The sequence below is a fragment of the Palaemon carinicauda genome, chromosome 13 (genome assembly GCF_036898095.1).
Source record: "Palaemon carinicauda isolate YSFRI2023 chromosome 13, ASM3689809v2, whole genome shotgun sequence".
Taxonomy (NCBI): domain Eukaryota; kingdom Metazoa; phylum Arthropoda; class Malacostraca; order Decapoda; family Palaemonidae; genus Palaemon; species Palaemon carinicauda.
In genome coordinates, this window is record NC_090737.1 from 146,693,463 (window position 1) to 146,721,108 (window position 27,646).

The following is a 27,646-nucleotide window of genomic DNA, read 5'->3' on the forward strand; positions in this document are numbered from 1 at the left end:
TTTAATAATGAAACGTAAAGTAGCTGTTGTGGGACATTCTCATGTCACCCACATGGAGAATTGTTTTTTTTTTTGTGGTAGATCGCCATTATTTGAACCCTTAGAATATAGGACATTTGGTAGACCAGGGGCTGTTACAACCAACCTTATGACACCTGGCTTGATAACCGAACTTACTACCTATGGGCCTAGTATCACTATCTTGTTCATAGGTAGCAATGACTTAGATGTACCAGGAGATAACCCTAACCTGGTGAATAGTGTTCACAAAAATATTCTAGGATTGGTAGAGAGTCTACATACCATCAATAATTCAGAAGTTTTTGTTATGTTAATAGAAATACGTAAAACACCATCTAGAACCTCTGCCGAAAACTATCAAAAGAGGAAAAACTGTTTAAACAGGAAGTTAAAGCGAGATACAAGAATTAGGGTGATCCCTACCTTATTATCAGAAGGTGATGTAGCCAGAGATGGAATTCAATTCAATCATAAAAGCTACAAAGCGTTGGCTCAACGTATTTGCATTGAGTCAAACAAATATGTGAAAAGTAAAGGATGGTAGAAGGTGGGTAGGATCGTGGTTCTTCCCCTTCAGATTTAGGGCTGGGTTAAGTATGGGACAGGGCCTGCACATTCCACTACACACGTATAAAATTTCTCCTTTTCATTGTGAAAATTTGCTAATTTTAAACTTTTGAACCCAGTTATTATAGTTGGATGCATATTTATCATTTATTGAAAATTTGTATTGTTTGAGTTTGGTCTTGTCACAATGGAGTCGTTGAAGCGTAGACGTGGCGGTTATAAATCCGTTATCACACGTTTTATTGGGAAGATGACCGAAGTGATCGATTCAACAGATATTGATGCTATAACTTCCCTTAGGGATTCTATTTTAGATAATCTGAACAAAGTTCTTGCTTTGGATGAACAAATTTTGGATTTAGTTAAAGAAGAAGAAATGTCTGATGAAATGATAAATCAAGCTGAATATGCAAGAGATGTCCGTACACATATCGGCAAACTCAATAGCTCTATTACTAACAATTTGAAGTTACTAAATCCTCTAACACAACCACCGCTACTACCCACAGCCAGTATTAGATTACCCAAACTGGATCTTCCATATTACTCTGGAGATATATTAGAATTGAATTCCTTCTGGGAACTATACGAGGTGTCAGTACACCAGCGGAAAGACTTGGAACCAATTCAGAAGTTTTCATATTTACAAAGTTTGCTCAAAGGAGAAGCTTCAAAATTAATCTCGGGATTTAAATTTGAGGCCGCCAATTATCCACAAGCTGTAGCTCTTCTCCTATCTACTTATGGAAAGAGAGATGAAATTAAGCATGTTCTGGTGAAAAGATTGCTAGAAATGGAGTCTCCTGTTGCCAATTCTGAATCACTACAAACTTTCAGAGCTAATTTTGAATGCTCAATAAGATCGCTGGAAAGTGAAAGGCTGGAATTAAATGAACTTTATGTTATTTTGCTCTATACCAAATTGCCTCAAAGCGTGAGTGAGACTGTGAAGCGTAGGTGTGGAGACGATTGGTTGGTATTAGACACTTTTAGGAACTACCTAGAAGAGGAGATTCGCAATCTAAGAACTTTTGTTTCAACTGATGTAAATAAAACTGAAACTCTGTCGTCAATATCTACATTCACGGTAAATCAATCCAAAGCTGTAAGACCGAAACCAAGGGAAATGTGAATAAGTCCAGTCATCAGCAATCCACAAGATGTGCTCTTTGTGATAAAGAACATTGGTGGACTCAGTGCAAAACTTACGCAACCAGAGATGAAAGGTTGAATCGTATGAGAGCTTTGCAGTTATGTTTTGTGTGTGCTTCTAAGAAACATTTTAGTGTGGATTGTGACAAATCAAGTTGCAATAATGGTTGTAATTTGAGACATCATTGCATCTTATGTGATAGGGACCAAACAACAAAGCAAAGCAAGAATAAACAAAGTGGTGTACAAGTGGGAACACTATCAGTAAATGAGCAGGAGAAACCAAATAAATCAGGTAAGCAATCCATATTGCCAACAGCAACAATTCCTCTGAAAGGGAAGAAAGGTCGAATGGTACGACTTAGAGGGCTGTTGGATACTTGTGCCGAGAGGACATTTATTAAAAGATCGGCTCTAGAGAGACTGCAATATAGGTCCAAAGGAGTTGAAAAGATTGCCGTGAGAGGTTATCTAGCTAGTAAACCTGTTCATGAATACGAGTTGATAAGCGTCGCCATACCGCATAAAGGCAAGTTGATAATAATGGACTGCATAGTGGTGGATGAGCTGCCAGAATATGCGAAGAAATTCGACGTGAAGAGAAGCTTAAAGTCGTTATGTAAAACTAAGATCAGCTTGGCTGATAAAGATTTTGATTTGCCTGTTGAGAATCAATCAACTATTGAATTGTTGATAGGGGTTGATAATGTTTATAATATTTTGCATCCAGGGTTCAAAAGGGTTAAAAATTTAATATTGTTTCCGACCATATTTGGTTATGTAGTGTCAGGCACATGTAGTGCTCCCCCCACTAGGGAAACTCAGGTGACAATTTTGAAGCTAGCTGTACAAACTGAAGGAATTGAAGCTACACATAATAAAAATCCCAAGATTGATCTGGACGCATTGTGGAGTTTGGATAGACTGGGAATAGACTGCAGTGAGTTGCGAGAACAAGACCAGAGGGTCTTAAAGGACTTTAAGAGCACTATAACCTATTCTGAAATTGATAAACAGTATGTTGTGGCGTTGCCGTGGAGAACCAATAGATTCAGATTGAAGACAAATTTTGGTTTAGCCATGAGTAGACTTCGACAGCAGAGTATCAAGTTTCAGAAGGATGTGGATTACTTGGATCATTATCAGAAAATCTTGCAAGAGCAAGAAGATAGAGTATTCATTGAAAGGGTAATCTATAATAAATCTGATGTGGATTGTCATTACTTGGCACATCATGGAGTGCTTAAAGACAGTGCCACTACTCCAATAAGAATAGTGTTTGATTGCTCATCAAAACAAGGTAAAAATGGATTAAGCCTGAATGATTGTCTATGGACTGGACCACACGTAACGGCTGATCTACTCAGAGTCCTGCTGCAATTTAGAACTAACACCTTTGCTTGCAATAGTGATATTGAGAAGGCATTTTTAATGGTACAGTTACGTGAAGAAGATCGCAATTATATGCGTTTTTTATGGTTGGAAAATCCAACAGATCCCAATAGTAAATTAATAGTATACAGATTTAGAGTAGTATTATTTGGAGCTACATGCTCACCTTTTCTTCTAAATGCAACCATCAAGCATCACTTGTTCACTGTGGTCTCGTGGTTACCCCGGTCCAAGACAGTGGATGTAGTGGAAAGACTGAAGAAAGGTTTGTACGTAGATAATTTGCAATTTACTGCTAATGGTGAATCTGAGTTGATGGATTTATATTTTAATGCCAACAAAATATTTGCTCCGGCTCACTTATATTTGAAGGAGTGGGTTAGCAATAGCGAGTCTATACAAACTATTGCTGCTGCTAATCAAATTGAAGCCAAACAAAACCAAATTCATAAAGTATTGGGATTGAATTGGGATATAATTAAAGATGTTTTAACTATCAATCCAACTCATATTAATAGATCGAGTCAAACAAAGAGAGAGATTCTCAGTACGTTGCCCAAATATACGATCCATTGGGATTGCTTCTCCCTGTTACTATGAAAGCAAGGATATTTTTGCAGAAATTGTGGAAGGAACATCTGGATTGGGACGAACAACTCGCCAACCCACTACAAGAGGAATGGAGTGAAATACGCAAGGACTTGGAGAAGTGTTTTGAAATATCCTTTCCTAGGAGTGCTAGCCTAGGAACTGGTGATACCTTGCACATATTCTGCGATGCTGGCGAAACTTCATATGGTTGTGTGGCCTATAGAGCAAATGGTGAAAGCTCTAATATAATTTTAGCAAAGGGCCGAGTGGCGCCCATTAAGGAATTGACAATTCCGAAATTGGAACTAATGGCATTGTTGCTAGGAGCAAGAATGACAAAATTTATTATTGACTCCTTTGATGAGAAGGAATTTAAACAACTATATGTCTGGTCAGACAGTAAAGTCGCCCTTAGCTGGATTGTGTCCAGTAATGTTCTGCCTGTGTTTGTGAGAAACAGCGTAATTGAGATTAACTCTTTGATTCCGGGGTCAGTCCTGTCTTACGTACCGTCGTCAGAAAATCCCAGTGATTGGTTGACACAGGGAAAGAGTGCTAAGGTGTTAGCAAAGGACTCCTTTTGGTGGGAGGGACCCCCTTGGTTAAAAAATCACACTCTGCCAATTGATAGGTCATGGGTTGGGTGTACACATATACAAGGTGAACAGGACATTGTGGTCAATGTTGTAGGGGACATAGATGCAACACGCCTGCTTGATTGGGAAAGATTCAGCAGAGCTGACAAGGTCTTTAAGACCATAGCTTGGATAATGCGATTTGTAAAGAATTGCAGACTAGCAACCAATGACAGGAAAACTGGTAGTTTGACTCTGGAAGAGTTACAAGAAGGAAAGGTCAAAACAATTGTTCTCGTGCAGAGAGAGTACTTTCCAGAAGAATATAAAGCCCTGAAAAGGGAGGAAACAAACCCAAAATTGACATTAATTCGCCAGTTGAATTTGTTTATGGATAATAATGTAATGAGATGTAGAGGCAGGTTGGAACATGCAACACTGCCTGAAGAAGTCAAATTTCCTACTTTACTACCAAAAGGTTGTGTTCTGAGTAAGTTGTTAATAAGACGACATCATGTGATGCAAGGGCACATGGGGGTGAACGCTACTGTAGCTAGTGTAAGACAGGAGTTCTGGATACCACAGCTGCGACAACTGGTCAAGAGCGTGTTACATCATTGCGTGATCTGTAAGAAAGTTCAAGGAAAACCATATAAAACTAATATAATGCTCCCATTGCCGGAATTCCGGGTACAACGGAAACAACCTTTTAGCGTTACTGGGGTGGATTACACCGGGGCGTTATGGATAAAGGAAGGGAAGCAAAATCCGGAGAAGGTGTATGTCATACTATTCACATGCCCAATCACTAGGGGTATACATCTGGAAGTAGTCAGAAATCAGTCCGCTGACTCATTCCTCATGGCCTTCTGGAAGTTTAGCAGCCGTAGAGGCTTTCCTTCACTAATGTTGAGTGACAACGCCACTACCTTTGTAGCAGCATCTGAATATCTGAGAACAATGGCAGAGAGCCCCCTTTTTCAAAACCATCTGGAGAAAATAGAGTGTAAGTGGAAATTTATACCAGCAAGAGCACCTTGGTTTGGTGCAATCTGGGAGAGATTGATCGGACTATTGAAAACCTGTATGAAGAAGGTAATTGGTCGAGCTCTTCTCAGTTATGATGAATTATCCTGCATTTTGGTGGAATTGGAATCCATCATAAATGACAGGCCACTAAGCTACACCTCGGGGGACCTTGATCAGAAGGAGATTCTAACTCCCAATCACCTGATCTTGGGTAGGAAATTAAGATCCTTTCCCAAGGAAACTATTAATTGGGATGAGGTATCTGAAGACCCATTGTATAGTAAAACTGAAAATGTAGAAAGGAGATTCCTTTACATATCCAAATTGTGTGATCAGCTATGGAAAAGATGGGAACATGAATATTTGATTTCGTTAAGAGAGACTCATCGAATTGGAGTCCAACATAATTCTTGGCCCAAAATAGGAGATGTCGTCCTCGTTCATGTTGAAGGGCCATGAAACAAATGGAAGTTGGGTCAGGTGATTCAGGTGCATGTGGGGTCTGACAATGTAGTTAGGGTAGCTACCCTCAAAACCTCCCATGGCCAGATCATGCGTCCCATTGTGAAGTTGTACCCGTTAGAGTTATGGCAAGAAGTTGAGACTCCTGATCCTGCCAAAATTCCTGAAGTGAGTACCCGACCACCCAGGAAAGCTGCTCGGGTGGCTGCAGAAACTAGAAAAGATTTGATTCAAAAGGGACTGTTGTAAATACTTGTATATTATAACTTTTGTGGCGGGGAATATGTCGTTACTTACAATAACGACATGGGAAATCAATTGTTGTTGAATATCAATGTTCATATTGTATATGGAAAATGTTCTTTTATATTACATTGCGTTAAGTGGAAATGTGCAGGTTTCTGTACAAATGAAGGTTTTGTTTATATTTTATTGTAATAAGCATTGTTACCAAGGAATATTGTCTTGTGAATAGTTGTATAAGTGGTTAACAATGCGATGTAGGTTGTTTGAATGGTTTCGTTCGATTTGCGTTGAATAGTTGGTTTCGTTCGTTTGTTGTTTTCTTTTGTCGTGGGCGAACGAAGCGGAAGTTATGACTTTGGGAGAGAGAACGAATGCATTATGTTTACGACAGAGGCAGCAGAGGTAAATCGGGACAGTTGCTGCCCGTCACTTGTCAACGCTTGTAGTGTGTTCTTCAGTGGACTTAATCAGGATGAAGCGAATTTCATTTGATTAACAAAGCCGTACCTTCCCAGCATTTAATGAAGTGGATGAATTGATCAACCGAAGTTTGGATGAGTATCATATAATATTTAGTTAACTTGGATGGGATAATTCGCTAGGGATATGCATATCTGTGCGTGGGATTCCGTGACTGGGTAAAATCAAATATTTATATGTGGTATCGTGGTTTACCCGTGCCTAGCAATCCGAACTCGGTAAGAACTTCATATGAAACCAAGTAAGTAATCATTGGGGCAAAGGCTCAATAGAATATAGTATGACCATTTATCTTTGTAACACAACGCAATGAATTCCTAATGAAGAGAAAGGGTCTTGAGTTCTCTTAAAGAATCTGGTAATTAGTAATTTCGTGAATGACTGAAGTCATTATATGTTGTTGCTTGTTTGACCCTAATAAGTAACGATAGGCTGAATGTTCACTTCATACACAATTCAACTGAATATCAATGGTCTTAAACCCGTTTGCATCCAGAAGAAATTCGAAGACTATTGGAAATCTATAAACCCCTTGCAATATACTTGAAGCACACTGACGATATTCTTCCTTCAATAAGAAGTTATACTCGATCATCTACCTTGTTTGCTTCTACTGATACAATACTATGATTGAAAACTGTGGTCTATATTCATAATAAAGTAACTTATGACATTGTTACCTAACACTTCAGAATTCGATTTATTGGGGGTTGAATGACATCTTAATAATGGCAACGCTTATAGTATTTATAATATGTACAATCAATCCTCTTGCAGCAATAATTTGTAAAACTTTCACAAAGAATTGAAAAAGAAAATAGGGAAGAAGATCTCTTACTAATTGGAGACATCAATGCCTATAATGCTCCGCTTGGACAGTAATAGTGTTGCTGTCGTTACAAATGGTTCCAAGGTTGAACAAATAGTGAATAATCTTGACATCTGTAGTTTAAACAATGGTGATACTAGCATTATCTAACTATTCAAAGACGTATGGAACATATTCATCAACAGATTTAACTTATTGTTCTACCAATACTGTTGATATATTTGAATGGTACTTTCTAGACGTCTTTTATAGTAGTGGCATTTCCCAATTTTAAGAGCCCTGATATAACATTACTATCTTCTATTCAACAGTATAATACAAATAAAAGTGACTAGGAGATGTTTAGTTGTATGCAGGTCAAGTGCCTTCCATTAATTATTCACTAGATCGTGATGAAACAAATGATTTCTTTATAAACTTCACCACACAAGCAGCTGATAAATCTATGTTTCCGACTAATGCTAGACATGAAACACCGAGTACGTGGTGGAAGGTCTCTCTAAACCCAATTGATAAATGAAAAACACATAATTGCAATGAAAAGCAAGATTATCTCATGGCACATGTGTGTCTAGCATATAAAAAAATACTTCAATTCAGAAGTTGTAGGAGAAATATAGAAAATTTAATAGTTCCTATAGCAAATCTCCACGAAAGGCATTAATGTGTAAAGGCTCTCTAGATGACAACACACTAAATTTCAATAATTATTGGGGGCAATATTGAAAACATGAGCAGAAATAATAATGTGGATAACTACTTTTAGTCCATCAATAAAAGAGAAGAAGCAATTCCATTGAATTTTGATTCTGTGGAAGATACATACTAATTGGAGGCATTCAATAGTATTATCATTACATTATAAGGGTTTTTTAGAATACTTTTCATTAAAACTGTAATTGGTGAACAAAAATTCGAAACTAATAAAGATAATATTCATTAAGGATCTTTCAGCCACGACTGGTGTACCCTAAGGACTTGTTTTAAACTCTTTATGTATTGGCATGACACAAGGAGTACAAAGTAGCATGTATGTGGGTGACTTGCAATAGACTATTCTTCAAATAATTCTACACTTGCATAGAACTATTAATAATGCCACCCGAAATATACAAATTTGGACTGCATCTGCTGAGTACAGACTCAATTAATATGTTATACAAAAATAACACAGAAACAAAACATAGAAATATAATTCACTCTGGGCAACACTCAAATCCAATTTTAAGATAAGGTATAGTTTAAGGACGAATATTTGATACATACCACCGATGGAGAGCACATGCATATCATACCAAAATGTAGATGTGATAATGCTTTCATCATTATGATGAAATTATCTCATACAATAAGTGGTGTTTGGGAATCAACTTTACTGATGATCTATAAAGCATTTGTCTTGTCTAGGATAGATTATGATAGCCCAATATATGGATCAGAATCTGAAGATATTTTGAAATGTTTAGATCCAATACACACTTAAAGTCTGAGACCTTGTAGTGGTACTTCTAGGTATTCCCAGAATTGCTCAGATTTACGTGAAAGTCGTGAACCTCCACTGACTTTGCATATATATTTTGTAACAATGTGAAGTGCTTTAAAGATCATGGCCACCAATTCTTCAACAAAAAAGCATTTCAGTTTAGATAAGATAATCATTAACAATTATGATCCTTTAACTCATGTTGGGGATAATACCCTTCTGCAGTCTACGAACATCACCATGATCCTTAACCAACCATCTCTTTTTCTTTCACATCAGATCAAGAAGAAAACGAGAATATGCTTTCATCTCATTTATAATTCAGAGAAAAAAAATCATACTCTAAGACACCATAAACAGCATGCCTTAGAACATATTTACAGAATAGGTCCCAAATATGATATATATTCAAAAGGCTCAAAATACCAGATGGACGTTGGCTGTGCTGCAGTATCAGACAAAAACAAGATAGTTATCATTAAATACCGAAGCATCACTTTACTAGTAATTATCATTCTTAAAAAAATTGAAGGTAAGCTAAACCTTAAATTTGCCATCTCTTCTTATTCAGGAAGTGCCTTAGAAACCTCCAAGGTTACAACGTAAGAACGCATTGGTACTACAAATTAAGGAGTGCATTAAAGATTTTATTCACTTGGGGAAAATACTGAAATATGCTGGACACCTGACCTTGCTGGAGTCGATGGTTAATAAAAACAGAGGTTAGTGCTACATTAGCTATAAATTTATCACAATTTGACATTAAACTTGCTGCTAAGGGTTCTGTGACTACAATAAAAAATTTTATAGTAAATTTTGGGCAAACTGTGTGAAATAATTATTCTGAAAATAATAAATTAAGCAAATAAAAACGATTGTATCCTCATGAGAAGCATCAGACCATAAAGAAAAAAGAACTGAAGTCCTATTAGCAAGATTAGATATTGGATATACAAGATAAACCTATGGATTTTTAACGTGTACACCCCATGAGATACTTTCCAAGAGCAGTGAGTGAGTATATTACAAACTCGTGGATTCAGATCCAAGAAACTGTTTGAAAAGCACGACAAAATATTCCATCAAAAGAGTGACATGGTCGTAAAACTATCACACAGCCTGTCAAAATTATCAGTCATTCCATGGCACTAAGTAAGTCATTGTTTCCTTCCAGAGATGTCGATATGTTTAAACTGGTCTTAGTATCTGATAATGGATTTTACTGTTTCTAAGACAAAGAAAGGATAAAATGTTTTATGAATGTTGGATACATATATAGAGGGGTCAGTGTATTAAAGGTTGGATATATTTCTTGGTGATATACTGATAGCGTTACTGGGAGGGTTAGAAAAGACTGTGAAGTGACTGTTATTGTTCTAGTACAATTGGAGCATAACCAAGATAAATATGACAGAAAACTTGAAAGACAGCTACTGCGTACACGAGTGACGACATGACAGCAAGACTTGCCAAGCTCATTAGAACAAAACTGTATAATTTTTTCTGAAAATCTGCTAGAATTTGATATATGATGTATAGCACATTCAATGGATACTACTACTAGCAAAGGCAAAGATTTTGTCATTGAAAATAACCCAGAAACTGGTATTGTTATACTTTCATGTGCAACTAATCTTGAATATCTGGTGAACTCTGCTGTGGAGATATTTGTTGATGGAACTTTCGACTGTTGTCCAAAGTTTTTCTATCAACTACATAGTATACATAGCTAATGGAACAGATTATAACACTCATTTGGTGATGCTTTATTGCTACGTAAGTTAGAGGAGATTTATTATACTATAGGGAATTTTTAACTGAAACTTGTTCCTCAAGCAATCTGCAATTTCAAACCATAGTGATATACATAGATATTAAATTTTTCCATGCTCTCTGTTATGTATGAAGTATTTCCAACTATACTCATGAAAGGTTGCATATTTCATTAAAGCATATTTGTACTTAGCTGACTATCTTGTCGATAATTATGTCACAGCTCAGTTAACATACCCTCCAGTGCTTTCTGCAGAAATCCCCTCAAACCCGAAATGTACTAACAATGCTGCTGAATCCTTCCATGCTCATTTCAATGAGTAATTTTAAAAAGCACATCCAACTATATTTGTCCTTCATGGATCTACAAGGAAAGCTTTAGGCTATAGCCTATATGAAGATTAGGAGTGGTGGTCATCCAGCAATTCATAAATTTGACAGAACAAGAGCGAGTATCCCATTTCATAGTACAAGAATATCTCAGGGGAGATAAACAGACATGAATATATAAAATCTTTAAGTTTGTGTTTCATTGCCAGAGTATATATGTAAATCGCAGCACTGATATTTGAAATCAATAAAGGTCTATCTCCAAAACAGCAAAAATTAGCCTGCATCAAAATCCTACTTTCACTTCTCCGTGGTGAGCAAAAGGTAACAGACAATAATGTCTGGCTAATGGAAGAGGCGAGTTAAAACTGGACTTATAATACAGATTTCAGCTTCACTTTTGATGTAAAATAATCTTTGCTTTTGTAAAGAAACGAGACGCGTTTCTGACGTGAGGATCCTCGTTTTTGTAAAATGTTGCAATGAGTGCGACACCCTTTTAATCATAAAACACATTCTCTGCTAATGTAGTCTTTTTAGAAAACAAAGAAACTTATATTTGGTAAAAAACTAACAGCCTAACATTTTATTGAATTCTGAGTTTCTCTATTCTTAAGATTTTAACGTTTTTAAAAAGCAAAGGTTTAATTGATAAAATTTGAATTTTTATTTGGTGCAGGTTTTTGCAAATTTGTTTCTATTACTCATATTTAATTGTTAATTTTTAAATTTATTCATGCCAGCTCAATAAGAGATAAGTTGGACTCATTAGGCTGGAAAGCCTAACCTCCCTACATTTAATATTAATTATAACCTGCCACAGCATCTTTGAAGAGCATCTAAGTTTCAAGGAACTGGAAAAGTCTATGGCACTCCTTCAGTTTTACCTTTTACATAAGAAGCATACTCTTGCTCAACAGGCTCTTGTAAAGGGTATCCTCTCGAATTTACAACCTTCGCCCTTTAGTTTTCTTATGAAACTTTCAAAATTCACGCATTGCTCTCTTACTATGATAGTACTTACATTTTTATTTCTAATATATCACAATCTGCAATTTTCTATGATCAGTGGCCAACTATATGTGAAAATCCTATCTTACAGTACTCATCTATAATTCTGCACCTTCAGGCATACCGAGAGACGAAATAATTTCATAGCAAACCCTTTTAATATGGTAAAGCACAGCTAAATCCTAGTCTCCCGACTGTGCTTCTTTCATCTCCATTACATTTGAGGTGATTTTGCTGTTTTATCCTGACCTATCTGCATCTGGTTAGCTTTAGAATTCAAGCTCAACTGCTAAGTCATTGAGAGCAATAAAGTCTTTTATCATAGAAACGAAATAAGCTTTTACTTAAAAGTTGGTGTGGTCTTGAATTTTCGGTCCTCAGGTAGTTTTCGTTTTGTTTTTATGTTTTTTATTTAATTTTTCCTTACGATGCAAGGATGGAAGCTGAACATATGAATTGTCTTTTCAACTGTTAAATATGAATTCTGAACATTTTGAAAAACAAATGAAGAAATACCAATAATAATAATAATAATAATAATAATAATAATAATAATAATAATAATAATAATAATAATAATAATAATAATAATAATAATAATAATAATATTGGTAGTATACTCTCTACAGGGCAGGTTTCATTGAATATAATTCCTGCCTCAGTAGCATTGATTTTGCACTCTGTCTTACTTTACTTTACTTTCAGGGCTGCATTCCTGGGTCTATACAGCAGGGGAACCCTACTCTCTACAGGACCTCCACAGTCATTTTACCATGTTCGTTCGAAAGCATTAAAAATTTCACACTACATAATACTTGTTTATTGTCAAATCCACACTATTTAAGTACTATGTGAACAAGAAAGTCTCCAGTTTCCTTTTGAAAACCTTAATATCTTCAGTCCTTCGAAAGTCTAGTGGGAGCTTATTGTATAGTCTCAGGGCCGCATATTTAAAGGCTCTAGAGCTTACAATAGAGACATATCAAGATTCGAATAATTTGAAACCATCTGTAACTATTCTCGTGCCAACACGATTTGCTGGCTGCACAGTATGTAGCAATTCCCTTACATATTTTGGACGTCCGGTTCTGATAACTTGACGGCTTATTGTATATATTTTAAACTTAAATCTCGCTTTATTAGGCAGCCAGTGTAAATCAATTAGTATAGGAGTGATCCTTTCTCGGGCTGGGACACCTTTTATCAGTCTTGCTCATCTGTTTCTTTATTAAAGCATTGTGTCTATGATGATAAACAACAGTTTTTACTGCATTATTTATTTGGGCGTTGAAAGAAAAGTTACAGTCAACAGATACGCCTAGATCACGAACCTTACTAGATATCGGGACAGAGTTGCTATTTGTGTTTATTTGAATATCACCCAAGTTTCTTACGCTATTTTTCTTTTCAACCACCATGAACTCAGTTTTACTTTCATCCATTACCTAACACTGGCAAGAATTCGATTTAGGGTTTCAGTATTTTCATCTATATCATTTATGGAGGAGTAAAATTGTGTATCATCTGGGAAATGGTTTGAACTTCTTTGCATGATTTTGTAGTATTTTTGACAGGCCACTAGTATAGATACAGAACAAGATCCGGTTTAGTACACTCCCCTGAGGTACCCTTCTGTTTAAAGGTTCGTATGATGAATAAAAGTTTCCAATTCGCACACAATAATTTCTGTAAACCAAATAGTCCTTTAGGTATTCAAAAGCTTGATCTTCAATACTGATGGACCATAGTTCATTTAGTAGCAGTTCATGCACAACTGTATCAAAAGCATAACTAACATCAAGTAATATTAAAATACCACATTTGTTTTCATCCATCATTTCCGTCATACCATTTACAAAAGAACAGATAGCTGTCTCCGTAGAGTATAATTTTCTGTAAGCAGACTAGTTGTCTGGCAAAGCTTCTATTTCTTCTTAGTGACTAATTAGTTTTCAAGAATTACCTACTTTCCACCTTTAAAACAAAGGGTAGATCCAAAATAGACTTAATTCCTGATAATCTAGAGCACTTCTCGGAGCAGGCGTGACTATAGCCCTTTTCTCAAATTTGGGAAACTTTCACTCATCGATGCTTGTATTTGCTATTCTTATAATTATATCAGCTAGACTAGAAAAGTTTCTTTCGTCAGTTACTTCAGATGTTGGCATTGGATCAATCCCACAGTTTGTTTTCTTTGTTCTCTTGATAATCCTGGTGACATTGTCTTGTGTTATATTATTGAATCTCGTCTATTCTATCTGTGTATCTAGTGTAGCATTAATCTCATGTTGAATATTTGTAAATGACCTAGTTATACCTTCTATTTTGTTATTGAAGAATCCTAAAAAAATAGTTGCTAGTTCTTGGTCACTGCAACCCTCTGGTAGCCTTTTTTCATTTACATTTCCCATTATACCATTTAGTAGACGATATAACTTATTTATGTCTGTTCCTGCTTCGTGTGTCTTTCTGTTATAGCATTCACCTTTTTCCCTTCTTAATAGGCACATTGCAATTTTGTATTCTACACATGTACTTTCAGTTTTTAACTGATTCCACTTTCTTTCTTCGTGTCCTTTTTTCCTTCTTTTCTCTAAAGTCTCTTCATCAAACAAAGGAGATCGGTCTTTAACAATTATAGTCTTTTCCATCAGTGGACACATGGTATCATATTCACTTTTACTCACCCTATTATATATGGTCTTAAGGCAGTCAACACACAGAGCGCCCAACAAATGTTGGTTATCATAATTGCAGGGAATACTGATAGCCTTATTTATTTTCTTTGTAACTTTTTCAATATATAAAAACAGAGAGAAGTTTGATTTATGTCTAAAGTTTTTCTTCACCACTGCGTGTTTCTGTAGAGGTAATCTAAATGTAATAAGTTTGTGGACTGGAGAGACAGTGCTTTTCTCTTCTACATTTATATCAGATACAATGTTATTCATTCCATCACTTAAAATTAGGTCCAACGTATGCCCAGTTAAAGTAGTTGCATATCCAACATTATTCACCAATTGATATAATTCCAATAACTCACTAAATAATGAAGCATCAAGATTTGATGCATCGTCCATCCAAAGATTGAAGTCTTCACAAATAACTAATTCATTTTTCTCCATGATACTCATCTCAGTGAGTACACTGAATTCTTCAAAGAAGATACTGGTATTTTTTCTTGGATGTTTCTAAACTGTTACAATGAATAAAGTTAATTTCTATATATTCAAAGCTTGTTACACTAGCTCTTTTTAATACCTTGAGATTTGAGTAACCCTTATGAATGAAGAACCTGACCCCCCCACCAGACCACCCCTTTCAGAATATGAAAGAAAGTGTGTGTGTGTAGGGGGTCATTTAAGCGATCTTTGCTTCGTCAAAGTTATTTAACCATGTTTCAGATAATGCTAGTATGTCCAAATATTTATCATTTATCAATTCTCGAATTTGAATAGTTTTATTACCAATAGATTGTATATCTACATAGGCACAGTTTACGACATCCTTAGTATCCATGATCATTATTTTCTGCTAGTCTTTTCAATTCCAAATCATAAGATATGCAATTTCTTCTCAATATTTCTAATGATTTCCTTTTCTGCATTACTGCCTTTCACCAGTAACAGGGCAAAATTTATCCCTCATTATTGGGTAGGTAAATCCTAGGTAAGTGTCAAATCAGGTTTAATGTAGAGTTCATAAAGTGAGTAAAAAAAAATACAGTATTGTGCAAAAATTTTCGATAGGTATTACCTCTCTTCCTCAGGTTGGAGTGGGTGAAGCAGTGCCGGTAAAGCCCTCTTATATGGCAGTCCTAGCTTGTAAAGTAGAAAGAGGTGGTGAATTTACATTGGGCGCCTCCAGCGCCATGGGCAGAGCGAGTAGTGACGTGAGTGGGCGGCGAATTTTCAGTGGCTTGGCGCACCAAGAGAGGCTGAATGTCAGTCAGGATGGGGCTACACTCACTCATCTTTGAGTGAGTGGAGCCTCTCTTGGTGAGTGATTATTCCAATGAAAATTTGCTGCCATGCTCACGTCACTACTCGCTCTACCCACAGCGCCAAATTTGTCCAATGTAAATTCGCCGCCTCTATCTAAAATCCAGAACTACCATATAAAAGGGCCTTACCAGCACCACTTCAACCACTCCAGCCTGAGTAAGGCAGCCGATATCTCTCGAAATGCGTCCCTGAATACTGTATTTTTTTTTTTAACTTACTTTGTGAACTTTACTTTAAACCTGATTTGAGACTTACCTTAGACTTGCCTACCAAGCAATGAGGGATGGATTTCGGCCTGTAACTGGCGGAATTCAGTAATGCAGAAGAGAAAATCATTAGAACTATTGAGAAGATAGAGTACAAAATCAATGCTACTGAGACAGCAATTATATTCAGTGAAATAATAATAATAATAATAATAATAATAATAATAATAAAAACAATAATAATAATAATAACAACAACAATAATAATAATAATAATAATAATAATAATAATAATAATAATAATAATAATAATAATGATAATAATAATAAAAAGATAGATCTAAGTTAAGGTTCTTTAAAAATACAAGTTTAGTAAATGTTTTGATCAATTGTTTATATCTTAGAAATTTAAAGTTTTTGGTTAGTGCATCAGAATAAATAAAATGTTACCTTTTCAACTTTTATTTGGCCTGCTGGCTTTATATGCATAATCTAATAAGATAAGTTTTTCTTGAAGATTCCTATAAGCGCTTTAGATTTTTTTTATGGGATTTATAGCACAGATTTCTTTTTATTGCCTCTTTCTAAATAAAAATATTTAATAGTGGGTCCATTCAATACTTCATTTTGAAATATATTATACAACACAATCTATGCTGTCCAAGACCTTTAAAATTATGTAATCTTGAATTTGAATATTTCTATTTGACCATATGATATTCTCACAGATGTATCAAAGTATTGGAGTTTTTTAGACTTTTTTACAATTGAAATGAAAACTATATATCAAAACTGGAGAAAATCTAGGTGTATGAGTTGAGAATCCTATAATGTAAAAAGTAGCTTTCAAAAAAGATGTTCCAGGGAAATGGTTGTCTTTTCCTGCAATACTCACCAGACTCTGTCAGATGACTGTCCTCAGATAAGGCTTCTTGTCTGAAATTATCTTCATCCACTCTCGTCGTTAGTTCCATCAGACCCCGCACAGCTTCTGCTAACTGGCGGTCTCCATTTTCTTTAGTTACTAGATATGTGCTTAAATCTAAAACACTAATTTCTGACTCCTCACTCCTTGAGGTATCAGACTCATCTTTGTAGTCCAATACTTGAGATTTTAAGCTGGGCACATTATCATTGGGACTTTCTTTGTTATTGGAATCGCTGTCCTTAGAGAGATTCCCATTTATCTCCCTCATGATCTTTGGCTCATCATTATTCAATCCGTCAATTTCTATCTCTGGGCTGGGTCTATTTATTTTGTCAGGAGCAAATTGCAAGTTCAACTTGTTTTTGGTATTTTTTATGTTAAGCTCACTGTCGGACTGCACTCCATCTTCGAAACCACTTTCACTTTTTTCAGATTCATAGACTAACTTAGTGGATGTATCCCCTGTATTAGTCATCAATTTATTATTGGGTTGACCTTTTTTATCATTCGTTAAACGAGAAATATCTGGCACTCCAAAATTCGAACTTCGTTTGGAAGATGAGCTGACGACACCATTATTAATTGAATCATGATTCCTTGCGAGTCCATTTCTTCCACCAGGTAACCTTCGAGGGGAGGAATGAGTGGAGGCTGGGGGGCGTGGTTTCCTTCCTGTAAGAACCTTATACCTTAAATCAGGTGAATTACTCCCGACATCAGGAAGAGTTGCAGCCACTCGGATCTTCCTGGGTGACCCGGGCAAACTCTGTGATGATCTGGCATCTAGTTCTGAGCATCCGTTGATCCTAGCCAAAAGACTAGGTCCCCTCAGGGGATTTTGGGTGTTCTTGTGTGTTTCTTTGAGACTCGGACATATCTCTTCTGTAGACTCCATCGCAGTGGGTAATGTAGAAGGGTATGAATGGAGGGATTGTCTGGAATGGAGGACGGAGCGGAATGAAGTCAGATCCATTGATGATACCTCACCATGAAGGTTGCGGTCACCACGTCGAGGCATTGACTGAAAAGAAAACCAAAATAAGATTAATCTTTCGGTACTTCCACCCCACCATGAAAGTATTTTTTTTTTTTATTTAATTCCTGACAAGTCTCATAAAATTCCTGTCTTAATAATGATGATTTCCTCCATGATACACAGGCGAGATTTTTCTCCGTTCAAGATAAAATCCTCTTATTTTACAAGTCCTGTAGTATTTGTTTGACAAACTATTTGCATATAGGAAGAAGTGCATACTATAATCTCTCAAATTTACGGAGAAGGTCGAGACGTACCTAGAGACAAAAACACAGGTTGCCATATTTCCAGCCTTGTGTTTCTAAAATAAAGAGAAAAGGGTGCTATTTGATGGTTATAGTAAATGCAATTACTTAAAATGTAAAACTTCAATTATATTAAAACTCAACTTTTAATTGTTATAGTTTTGTGACATTCCGATATAGTTTCTCAGGTCAAAGATGGACATTCATTAACCGGCTTTCATCAGAAAGTATCTCCTGCGGGCAGCTACTGGTAGAAACCAACCGCGACGATAAGTAACTAGAAATCCACACCCTGATGTGAGAGAGAGAGAGAGAGAGAGAGAGAGAGAGAGAGAGAGAGAGAGAGAGAGAGAGAGAGAGCAAATAAGAAAAACGAAATAAAGGAAGGATACAAAGATAAATTACCAAAATAAAAAGAAAACAAATAGTTATTGCACCATTAAAGAAATGTTTAGAACAAACTAATAACATTAAAGATAGAAATAATGTTGAATTGTCAACAAAAATAATAAAATAGGCACTGTAAGAGACAATATGACGAAAAACAAAGAAGCTTTTCGGCTGTGCCCTTCAGAGGAGATAATCTTTTAATATTTGGTTGATTCCCAAAAGAGATGACAAGAATTTAATGAGGTGAGAAGGTACACTATAAAGTCGGAAATATGGCACGAGTGTTTTTGTCTTTAGGTACACTGCATCCTTTATTTGTAAATTTGACAGAATATAGATGTTTCTAATACCGGATCTACTTTTTTATTATATGATTATCAGTTATTTCTACTATCAGGTGTAATCCTATAGTTAATCATAACGTTTTATCTGAAAAAGTTGAATATTATTTTAAAGACTTCCCTTGCTATATGACCTACAGGTACTACATATAAATGCCGGTGCATATGTCTAACAATACTTCTGCTTATATAAGTTTCTTTACATATGCACACACAAACGCTCACATGCACATACATGGGCATACATATATATATATATATATATATATATATATATATATATATATATATATATATATATATATATATATAATTTATATATATATATATATATATATATATATATATATATATATATATATATATACTGTATATATTGTATGTAAATATTATATGCATATATAAACACATACGCTATATATATATATGTATATATATATATATATATATATATATATATATATATATATATATATATACATATATATATATATATATATATATATATATATATATATATATATATATATATATATATATATATATGTTTGTGTGTGTGTGATTTAAATTTTGACAATGGTGTATATATTTGGCAAGCACTCCCCAAACCGATCACATGCCTTGGCAGCCTCATTTGAAATTATTTATGACTGCAACAGAAAAATTATATAATGTGTGTATAAATTTATTTTATGATAATTCTACATTGGTATATGCCAAACAATTCAGCATACTTTCCAATGTTTGCCATTCTGGCGGTTTTCTTGACATCGGTAGATGGCTTTTAACCGTGTGTGTATCATGGACCCCATGTGAGGACCTGGCACATGCGCAGAAACATATTTTTCGAGATTCCCAGTGTTATTTAAGCTTTTTCCGAGAGTTAGAGGTGGGCAGAGTCAGTTGGTAATGTGTATCAGTCGAGATAGGATGTGTCAAACTGAACTCCAGATATTCCTGAGATTACAGGCCCTCAACATTTCGTTGGTCACCAGGCGGGTACCATGATATCAAAGAGTGTACAAATCTAAATATCGTATACTTTTACATTTCAATATATATGTCAGTGATATTTATAAAAGTTAATGAGATTTTCAATGAACATTGGCGAATAGTGCTGCTATGCAGTGATGTCGTTATCTTGAGGCTGTGTGGTCACTATTTAATTTGAGGGTCTTATATTAATTTCTTAGTGAGTAATAGGGAAAATACCCTACGTCAAATGTCCCTCTTGGAAGAAATTTGTTTTTTTTCTTTTTGACACCTTTTAATTGCTTATATATACTATTTTTACCTGTTTTGTATTATAGGGTGATAAACACACAAAATGCTTTAAATATTTAGGCGCATATTTCCAAGGTATTGCTTTTCTCACAAAATTAATTTTTTTTTTCACCCTAGTCACAGATTCGGTGTTTTTTGGCTTAGGGCATTGAAAATTGGCATGGATGCTCCCATATTATCCTACTTCATCGGCAAGATCATGATACGAATTAAGGACAAGTGTAAGAAAATGTGTAGGCAGTTTGGTTAATGTATGTATTTTTATCAAGTTATTTTTTATAAATATTTATAATAAATAGTAAATATCATTCGTTTTTCCTGTACACCTAACAAAGTATTGAGCAATAATTATTGACCAATTTCCAAATTCCAGCTTTTTTTATATCTTTGATAATAAGGGAGTTATTAGATACGAAAATTTAGGTCACCGTGCATGTAACAGGTTACCGACGGTGGACCACAAATTTAAAGTTAATTCTACATTGGTATATGTTAAGGAAATTAGCATACCTTCCAGTTATTATCCACATAAACAAGCGCATACTCTGTATATTTTGTAATTTTTTTATGATTGCCACTTTTCCGGTGGCATTAGCCTTTGTTAACTTTGTCCCTTTAGGATCTTGCAAATGCTTGGCCGCATGAGCCAGGGAATCTTCAACAACAATCAACAACTAATTCTGGCAGGCTGCAAAATTAGAGCCCATGCCTGGCCGGAATGGCCAAATAATCTTCAATAACAAGGAACATTTAATGGGAAAAATTGTGGCTTACTACAATATTTTGTTGGACATTGAAAAATATTGAATAGAATAATAAAGTACTGTAATGAATACTTCATTGTTATGTATCTATTCTATCTACCAAGGCACTTCCCCCAAATTTTGTGGGGTAGTCGACATGAAAATCAAAGGGGACTTTTTTTCTCCTTGCGCCTCCCAGCCTGACGAGGGATTCAGCTGAGTTTGATTGGTAGGATGCCATAGCCTACCCTCCCCTGTTATCCACTACAAATGAAGCTTCATATACTGAATTCCCTACTGCTGCTACCTCAGCGATCACCAAGACTACTAGAGAAAGCAGCAAGGCCTATCGGAGCTGCGTCACAATAGCTCATCCTTCATCACCTTCTTCAGCAGACAGCATTTTCCATTCTCTCTACATGACCAAAACATGTCAACCCATTTATATCCACTATAGTTGCTAATTTATCTCATAGAACCATTCTCACCCTCAATACTTCGTTCCTAACCCTATCTAATCAAGATACACCAGCCATACTCCTCAGACACTTCATCTCGAACACATTCAATTTCTGTCTTTCAGTCACTTTTATTCCTCACAACTTGGATCCATACATCACAGTTGGTGCAATCTTTACATTCATTCCTAACTCTCTATTCTTTGACATTCCCTTCACTGCCCCTTACACTTTACATCTTTCATTCAATCTCCGACGTACATCTGCTTCCACTCCACCATTTTCGGAAACAACAGACCCTAAGTATTAACTGATCTACTTCCTCAAGTAAGTCTCCATTCAACATGACATTCAAACTAGCACCACACCTCCCTTCTCATGCACCTCATAACCTTACTTTTACCCACATTAATTCTCAATTTCCTTCTCTCACATACCCTACCAAACTGTTACTAATCAACCCAGCTTCTCTTCCGAATCTGCAACCAGTATTGTATCATCTGCAAACAACAACTGACAGCCAGGATTTTCGATAATGCAACCTATTGAAACTGTGAGACTATAGAAAGAAGCAGAATGAGTGAGATAATGAAAGGTTTTACAGAGTCAGGTACGTTTCTTGGTCTAGATGGGGATGTTCTCCGTGAGTATGTTTTAAAAAGAAAAAGGGATATATATGAGAGAGATGAAAGAGCAGCTGAAAGAGAAGAAAATGAGAAACAGCATAAGAATGAGTTAAAACTCGCTCATTCAAGGCCAAATCTTCATAATAGTAGTACACCAGGAACAAATGCATCAGGTACCAGACAAGGTACTAATTCATCATTCAATGATGACTTTGATAATTTAAGTATGAGTGCAGTCCTAGAATTAATTCCAAAATTTTATGTGGAGTATGTAACGAAATATTACGTGTCTTTTGAAAAGTTAATGAACAGAGTAAGTTGTCCAAAAAAACAAGTGGACTTAGTCGACTTTGCATTTACAGTCAGTATCAAATGGTAGGGCACTTTCTGTGTATCGTAGCATGTCTGAGGATGAAAGTGAGGACTGTGATATTGTGGAAGAAACTGTTCTTAGTGCATACAGGCTAGTACCAGAGGCGTACCATAATAAAATTAGAAGTTTGAGAAGGGATGAGAGCAGTACATATGTAGAGTATGGAAATAAGTTAAAAAGATCATTTTGTGATTGGTTAACTTCCGCTGAAGTTGATAATTTTCAAGATCTCAAGATTAGTTTTGCTAGAAAACTTTAACGATAACATATCCCCAGATTTTAAGCTATATATAGAAGATAGGCGTGAAAAATCTTTTATACATGCGAAAATGTTGATAGATCACAGTCGTATTAATAGTTTAAGTGATAGTAAGAAGAAAAATAATCCTTCATCTGGTAGGATGCAACATAGTAAAAGTAGTTTTAGCAATATTAATACAGGAAAATAAGATTATTATTGTTATGCATGTGGAAAACGAGGTCATACTTCCAGGTTTTGTAAGAGCAAATGGGCAGTTAGTAGTTCAAAGATAATTTGTTTTCAGTGTACTAAGAAAGGGCATTTAGCAAAGGAATTGCATAGTAAAGGAGAGGAATGTCAAGAAAATAGTGTCTCCAGTTATTAATCTTTCATCAAGCAGGAATGATATTATGAAAGAAACTTCAACATTTTACAGAGATTTTATGACTGAAGGTGTAGTCTCTCCTCTTGAAGGAGGGGATTCGACAGAAGTTGTCCTGCTCAGGGGCACCGGAGCGGCCATCTCCCTCATTAGGAAAGAGAGTGTCCCAACAAGAGCCATAATCAGTATGAAAGAAAAAGTAATGGTAGGTGGGTTTCTGAACACTTCCGTTGTTTGTCCTTTGTTGAAGATGAACTTGAAAAGTCAGGAAGTATCAGATGTAAAACTAGCAGTTGATGACCCTTTACTCATTGACGGCATTGACATTATTGTTGGTAATGATTTAACTACATCTAAATGTGGAAATGACGACTGCCCATTGTAATTTGCTTCGCCCATACATGGGTATATAAATTTTAAGAAGAGATAGAACAGGATTATAGGACAAGAGAGGAACTATGTCCGAACCAGATAAGGAACAGAGAAGACCAAAATTCTGACAGAGCCAGTTTCCAACCTTCCCTTCAGACGACAAACGCCTATCCCCAAAATCCTGTTATAGCTGAGAAGAAGAGACAAATTGAAGCTAGACCTCCCTGCTTGTGACGAGAAGTAGCTACCACTGCCTGAAGCATGGCCTTAGTACTACACTACCATTGAATTCTCGGAGAAGACTTCTGATGTCCCATCTTGATGTCACCCTACCAGTTTCACCTGGACTTCAGCCACCGTTCTGCAACGTTCTCAAGCCTGAAGCCTCCATACCAGTATCATCTCAGCAGCTGCAGAAAACTATTCTACATTCATTATGTATTATTCTACATTACTGACTGTTCCCCTTTTCTATTGATGTTTTGATTGATTTGATTTGTCGGTTAAAGTAACTGAAGAATCAACATTGATTTTCTTTATAAGTTTGTGTTGTGTTTTTTGTGATTTTCTTTTTATATTCATATCCCATATTTCATTGTTTATGTTGACATAACACATCCCTGTCTCAGCCCTACTCTCACTAGAAACCCCTCGCTCACTTCATTTCCTATCCTAATACATGCTTTACTGTCTATTCTTACGAAGCGGGTATTTTATTATTAATTTTATTTATACCTTATATTGTTTTCATTTATACATTGAAGAGATGAATTCGACAGCCCGTAAAATGAGCTCCTCTCGTGTAGACGTAAGTATTTTATGTAAATTATGTAAGACATTCGTCGTGAATTTCATTGTCTTCTTTATTTAAGTTAGTACATGCAAATTTATGTTATTTTTCAAGAATCAACTTATATATCACTTATGTTTCTTACAAAGTCTTACGTATTCTATTTAAGAGTGTTGTGGGATTTGTGTGAGATATGAACAAGGGCTTAGGTAATGTTCTTTTATATTTTATGAGGAATTTCGTCATGTTTAAGAGAGAATGTTCCGTAACATGTGCTTTAGAAATTTTCAGAGCCTGGTGATAGTATGTTATCTTTTTTTTTATTTCAGACTGTAAGAGCCGTCTGACGTGGCGTGAGTAGCGCTCGTGAGAATAATACTTGGCAACTATAACGCCTTTTGCCGGCCCACCAACGCTTCCCAAATCTCGGGGAAGTTTCAGGAAGCAGTCAGATTTCCTATAAAAGATGATACCAAGATTAGGTTACATAGATAGAGATTAACCAGCCATAAGATTAACATCTCCTCACCTCTCTCACTCTTGCCCACAACCCAGTGTATTGTTGTTGAAAGTGTTCAATACGTTTTAGTGTGTCCTCTCTTAAGGGAATCTGTGTCACAAAGTAGATTGTGTGTCGAAAAGATACATACGACGAAACGGTGATTTTGAATTTATTGTATCAGGGTAATTGTTGGCATTGTATAAAGTTACTTTTTGCAATTGGTCCCGTAGGAAGGTTAGATTTTGTAATGTGATCTGGTTATCTATTTTTCATTGTGTCAAACGTGAATATTGTATTATTCAGATTTAATTTCAAGGTTTTGTCTAATTTACATTGCATCATTTCTTTTTTTAGTCTAAGGGTGATTGAGATATAATAGTTCAAGTCAAGTTATTATATAATTTCAGATCGTAGCATTTTTGTCTTAATCTGAATTTTGTTCAGACTTAATTTTTTCCAGTGACTTATTTTGTTATGCAAATTCTTTTCAAAGTGTTGTAATTTATACAGAATATATTTATTTTTGTAGAGAGTGTATTATTCCAATCACCATCTTTTTGAGTCAGATTCCGCTCGCACCTGTTAAGAACCACGTAAATATTAAATAATACTTAGGAGTAATTACCCAGTTTAGTTTTAAGTATACTTATGAGACCTTTGGATGTTCAGTGTTTTATATATGGCTGTCTGGGAGTTATTTAACGGTCTCGGAATTCGTATATTAATGTTTTAAATTGTAACAATTTTAATGTAAAAGCAAACAAGGGAGTTTGGAATTCGAGAAGTTAATTACCTTGCCAGTCGTAGTTCTATGTATAAACTCTTAACTGCTTGCAACAACATTTCACCAATTCCATATAACCTTATCACATTCCAAATCGTTTCCCTATCAACTCTATTATTGTTATGCAATCAGTAAATACCTACTTTTATATTTAGTGTGGAAAAAGAGCCCCTCATATTCATGTTAATTTATTTTTGTTACATGTTAAACTACCCGCTGTAAGCAACGTACTGAATAAAAAATGAGCGTTGAATCAATTACAAAAATATAAAACATATCATTTTCACAATTAATGGAAGGAGGACTATTTCTATACCATGAACAAGTTGAAGTGTGTGTACCTGATATGTTACATATCTCCGGCTATGGCAAAGAAAGGAAATTTTGAAAGTCATGTCAACAACTGACACGAAAAATATGATACTGACAATTTAATAAAAAACGAGTTATGAAAGAGAAAGTTTAATGAACTAAAATAAGTTATCTCCACCAAAAATGATTCAACTGGTGCCAGATTTAAATCCAAGAAAGATACCATTTCTGGATGGAAAAATAATCAGAGGCATTTTTGGAAGCAGCAGACTTGCTATATGAAAACACGAAAAATAAATCTGAAACTATTTCTTTCATTAAGGATCTTCAGCTATGAAAATACACTGTTATGAGGCGCTGTGAATATATGGCAGAGTTGAGTGAACAGCTGGTTAATTAAAGACACGCAGGAGTATATTTATTTTTCATTACAATTTGCTGAGTCTGCTGATACGGTTGATATAATTTTCATTTGGATTGTATTTAAAGACACGAGAACCAAAGAGGAACCGGTTGAAATCAACCATCAGAAGGTAAACCAGAGATGAAGACCGATTTTCAATTTTCAGGGCATTTGTTCAACGAAGACGATTACCTTTGAGTAAGCTTGCATCAATAACAACTGATTGGGCACCTGCAATAACTGGCCATATCAGTGGGTTCATCGCACTCTGCAGGCGTGATGATAGGTTTCCAGAATTTTCTAATTATCATTGTATTATTCAACAACAAGTACTAAGTAGTAAAATGTTAAACATGAAAGAAGGTATGGATATTGCCCTAAAAGGTGTTGAATTCAGTTCGAATCAAATATTCTGAGACAGCAGTTCCAAGATCGGGTGGAAATGAATGAAGCTGAACGGCCACGGCCTGACTTTTGGCTGCATACTCATGTCAGGTGGTTCAGTAGAGGAAAACTCCTTCAGAAATTTAGATATCTGCTGTTAGAAATGAGATTTTTCGGTTTCAAAAGGTAGATTTTTTTTTTCATGCAGTTATAAATCCAAGTATGGCGGTCAGATTTAACTATTTTTTAGTTAACTTCACTACCATGCTTAGTGAACTAAACTTGGATCTTCAAGGAAATGAAAAATCTATAATAGACATGATTAGTGCTGTAACAGCTTTCAAACAGAAACTGAAGCCGGTGTCCTCTCAGCTGCAAGAAAGAAAAAAAATAATAACAGTTTTGGAACCTCAGAAATATGGAATTGGAACTAGAAAATCTGGGAAAAAACTGTAAGTAGTTTGACATTGCTCTGCTGTAATTACTGAGGAGTCGACAAGTGTAGCTTAAGATTTTGACACACTTTGAGATATAGTACCAATAGAACCTGTGGTAGTATATGTGTTTTCCATTTAGAAAAGGCACAAATGTTGAACAGTTTGCATTTATGATGGCATCAAAGATTCACAGGGATGTTCCTGAAAAGGAGAATGAGCTTCTTGAACTTCAATCTGATATTCTGATAAAATCCACGTCAGCAGAGGGAGATTTCTGCAACCTTTCCATTCAAGAAAAATATCCCAATATCAGAAAATGTGCAATGTACCTAACTTTTTTTTTGGGTGGGGGGGGGGGGGGATCTACATACTTATACGTTGCAGGATTCTCAGACATATGAAACATAAAATCCAAAGAACGCTCAACAATGACAGATGGCCAATCGTATGCATGTTTACGGCTA

General features: G+C 35.5%; 1 protein-coding gene across 5 annotated transcripts in view; it reads right to left on the reverse strand.

The window, feature by feature from the left end:
* The window catches only part of HPS4 (Hermansky-Pudlak syndrome 4 protein), a 599,431-nt gene that overhangs the window by 63,893 nt on the left and 507,892 nt on the right, over positions 1 to 27,646 (reverse strand). For all 5 annotated transcript variants that reach the window (XM_068386039.1, XM_068386038.1, XM_068386036.1 and 2 more), the window contains exon 8: positions 17,047 to 18,100. In XM_068386039.1, coding sequence (XP_068242140.1) covers positions 17,047 to 18,100 — 1,054 coding nt within the window. The remainder of the gene's footprint in view (positions 1 to 17,046; positions 18,101 to 27,646) is intronic.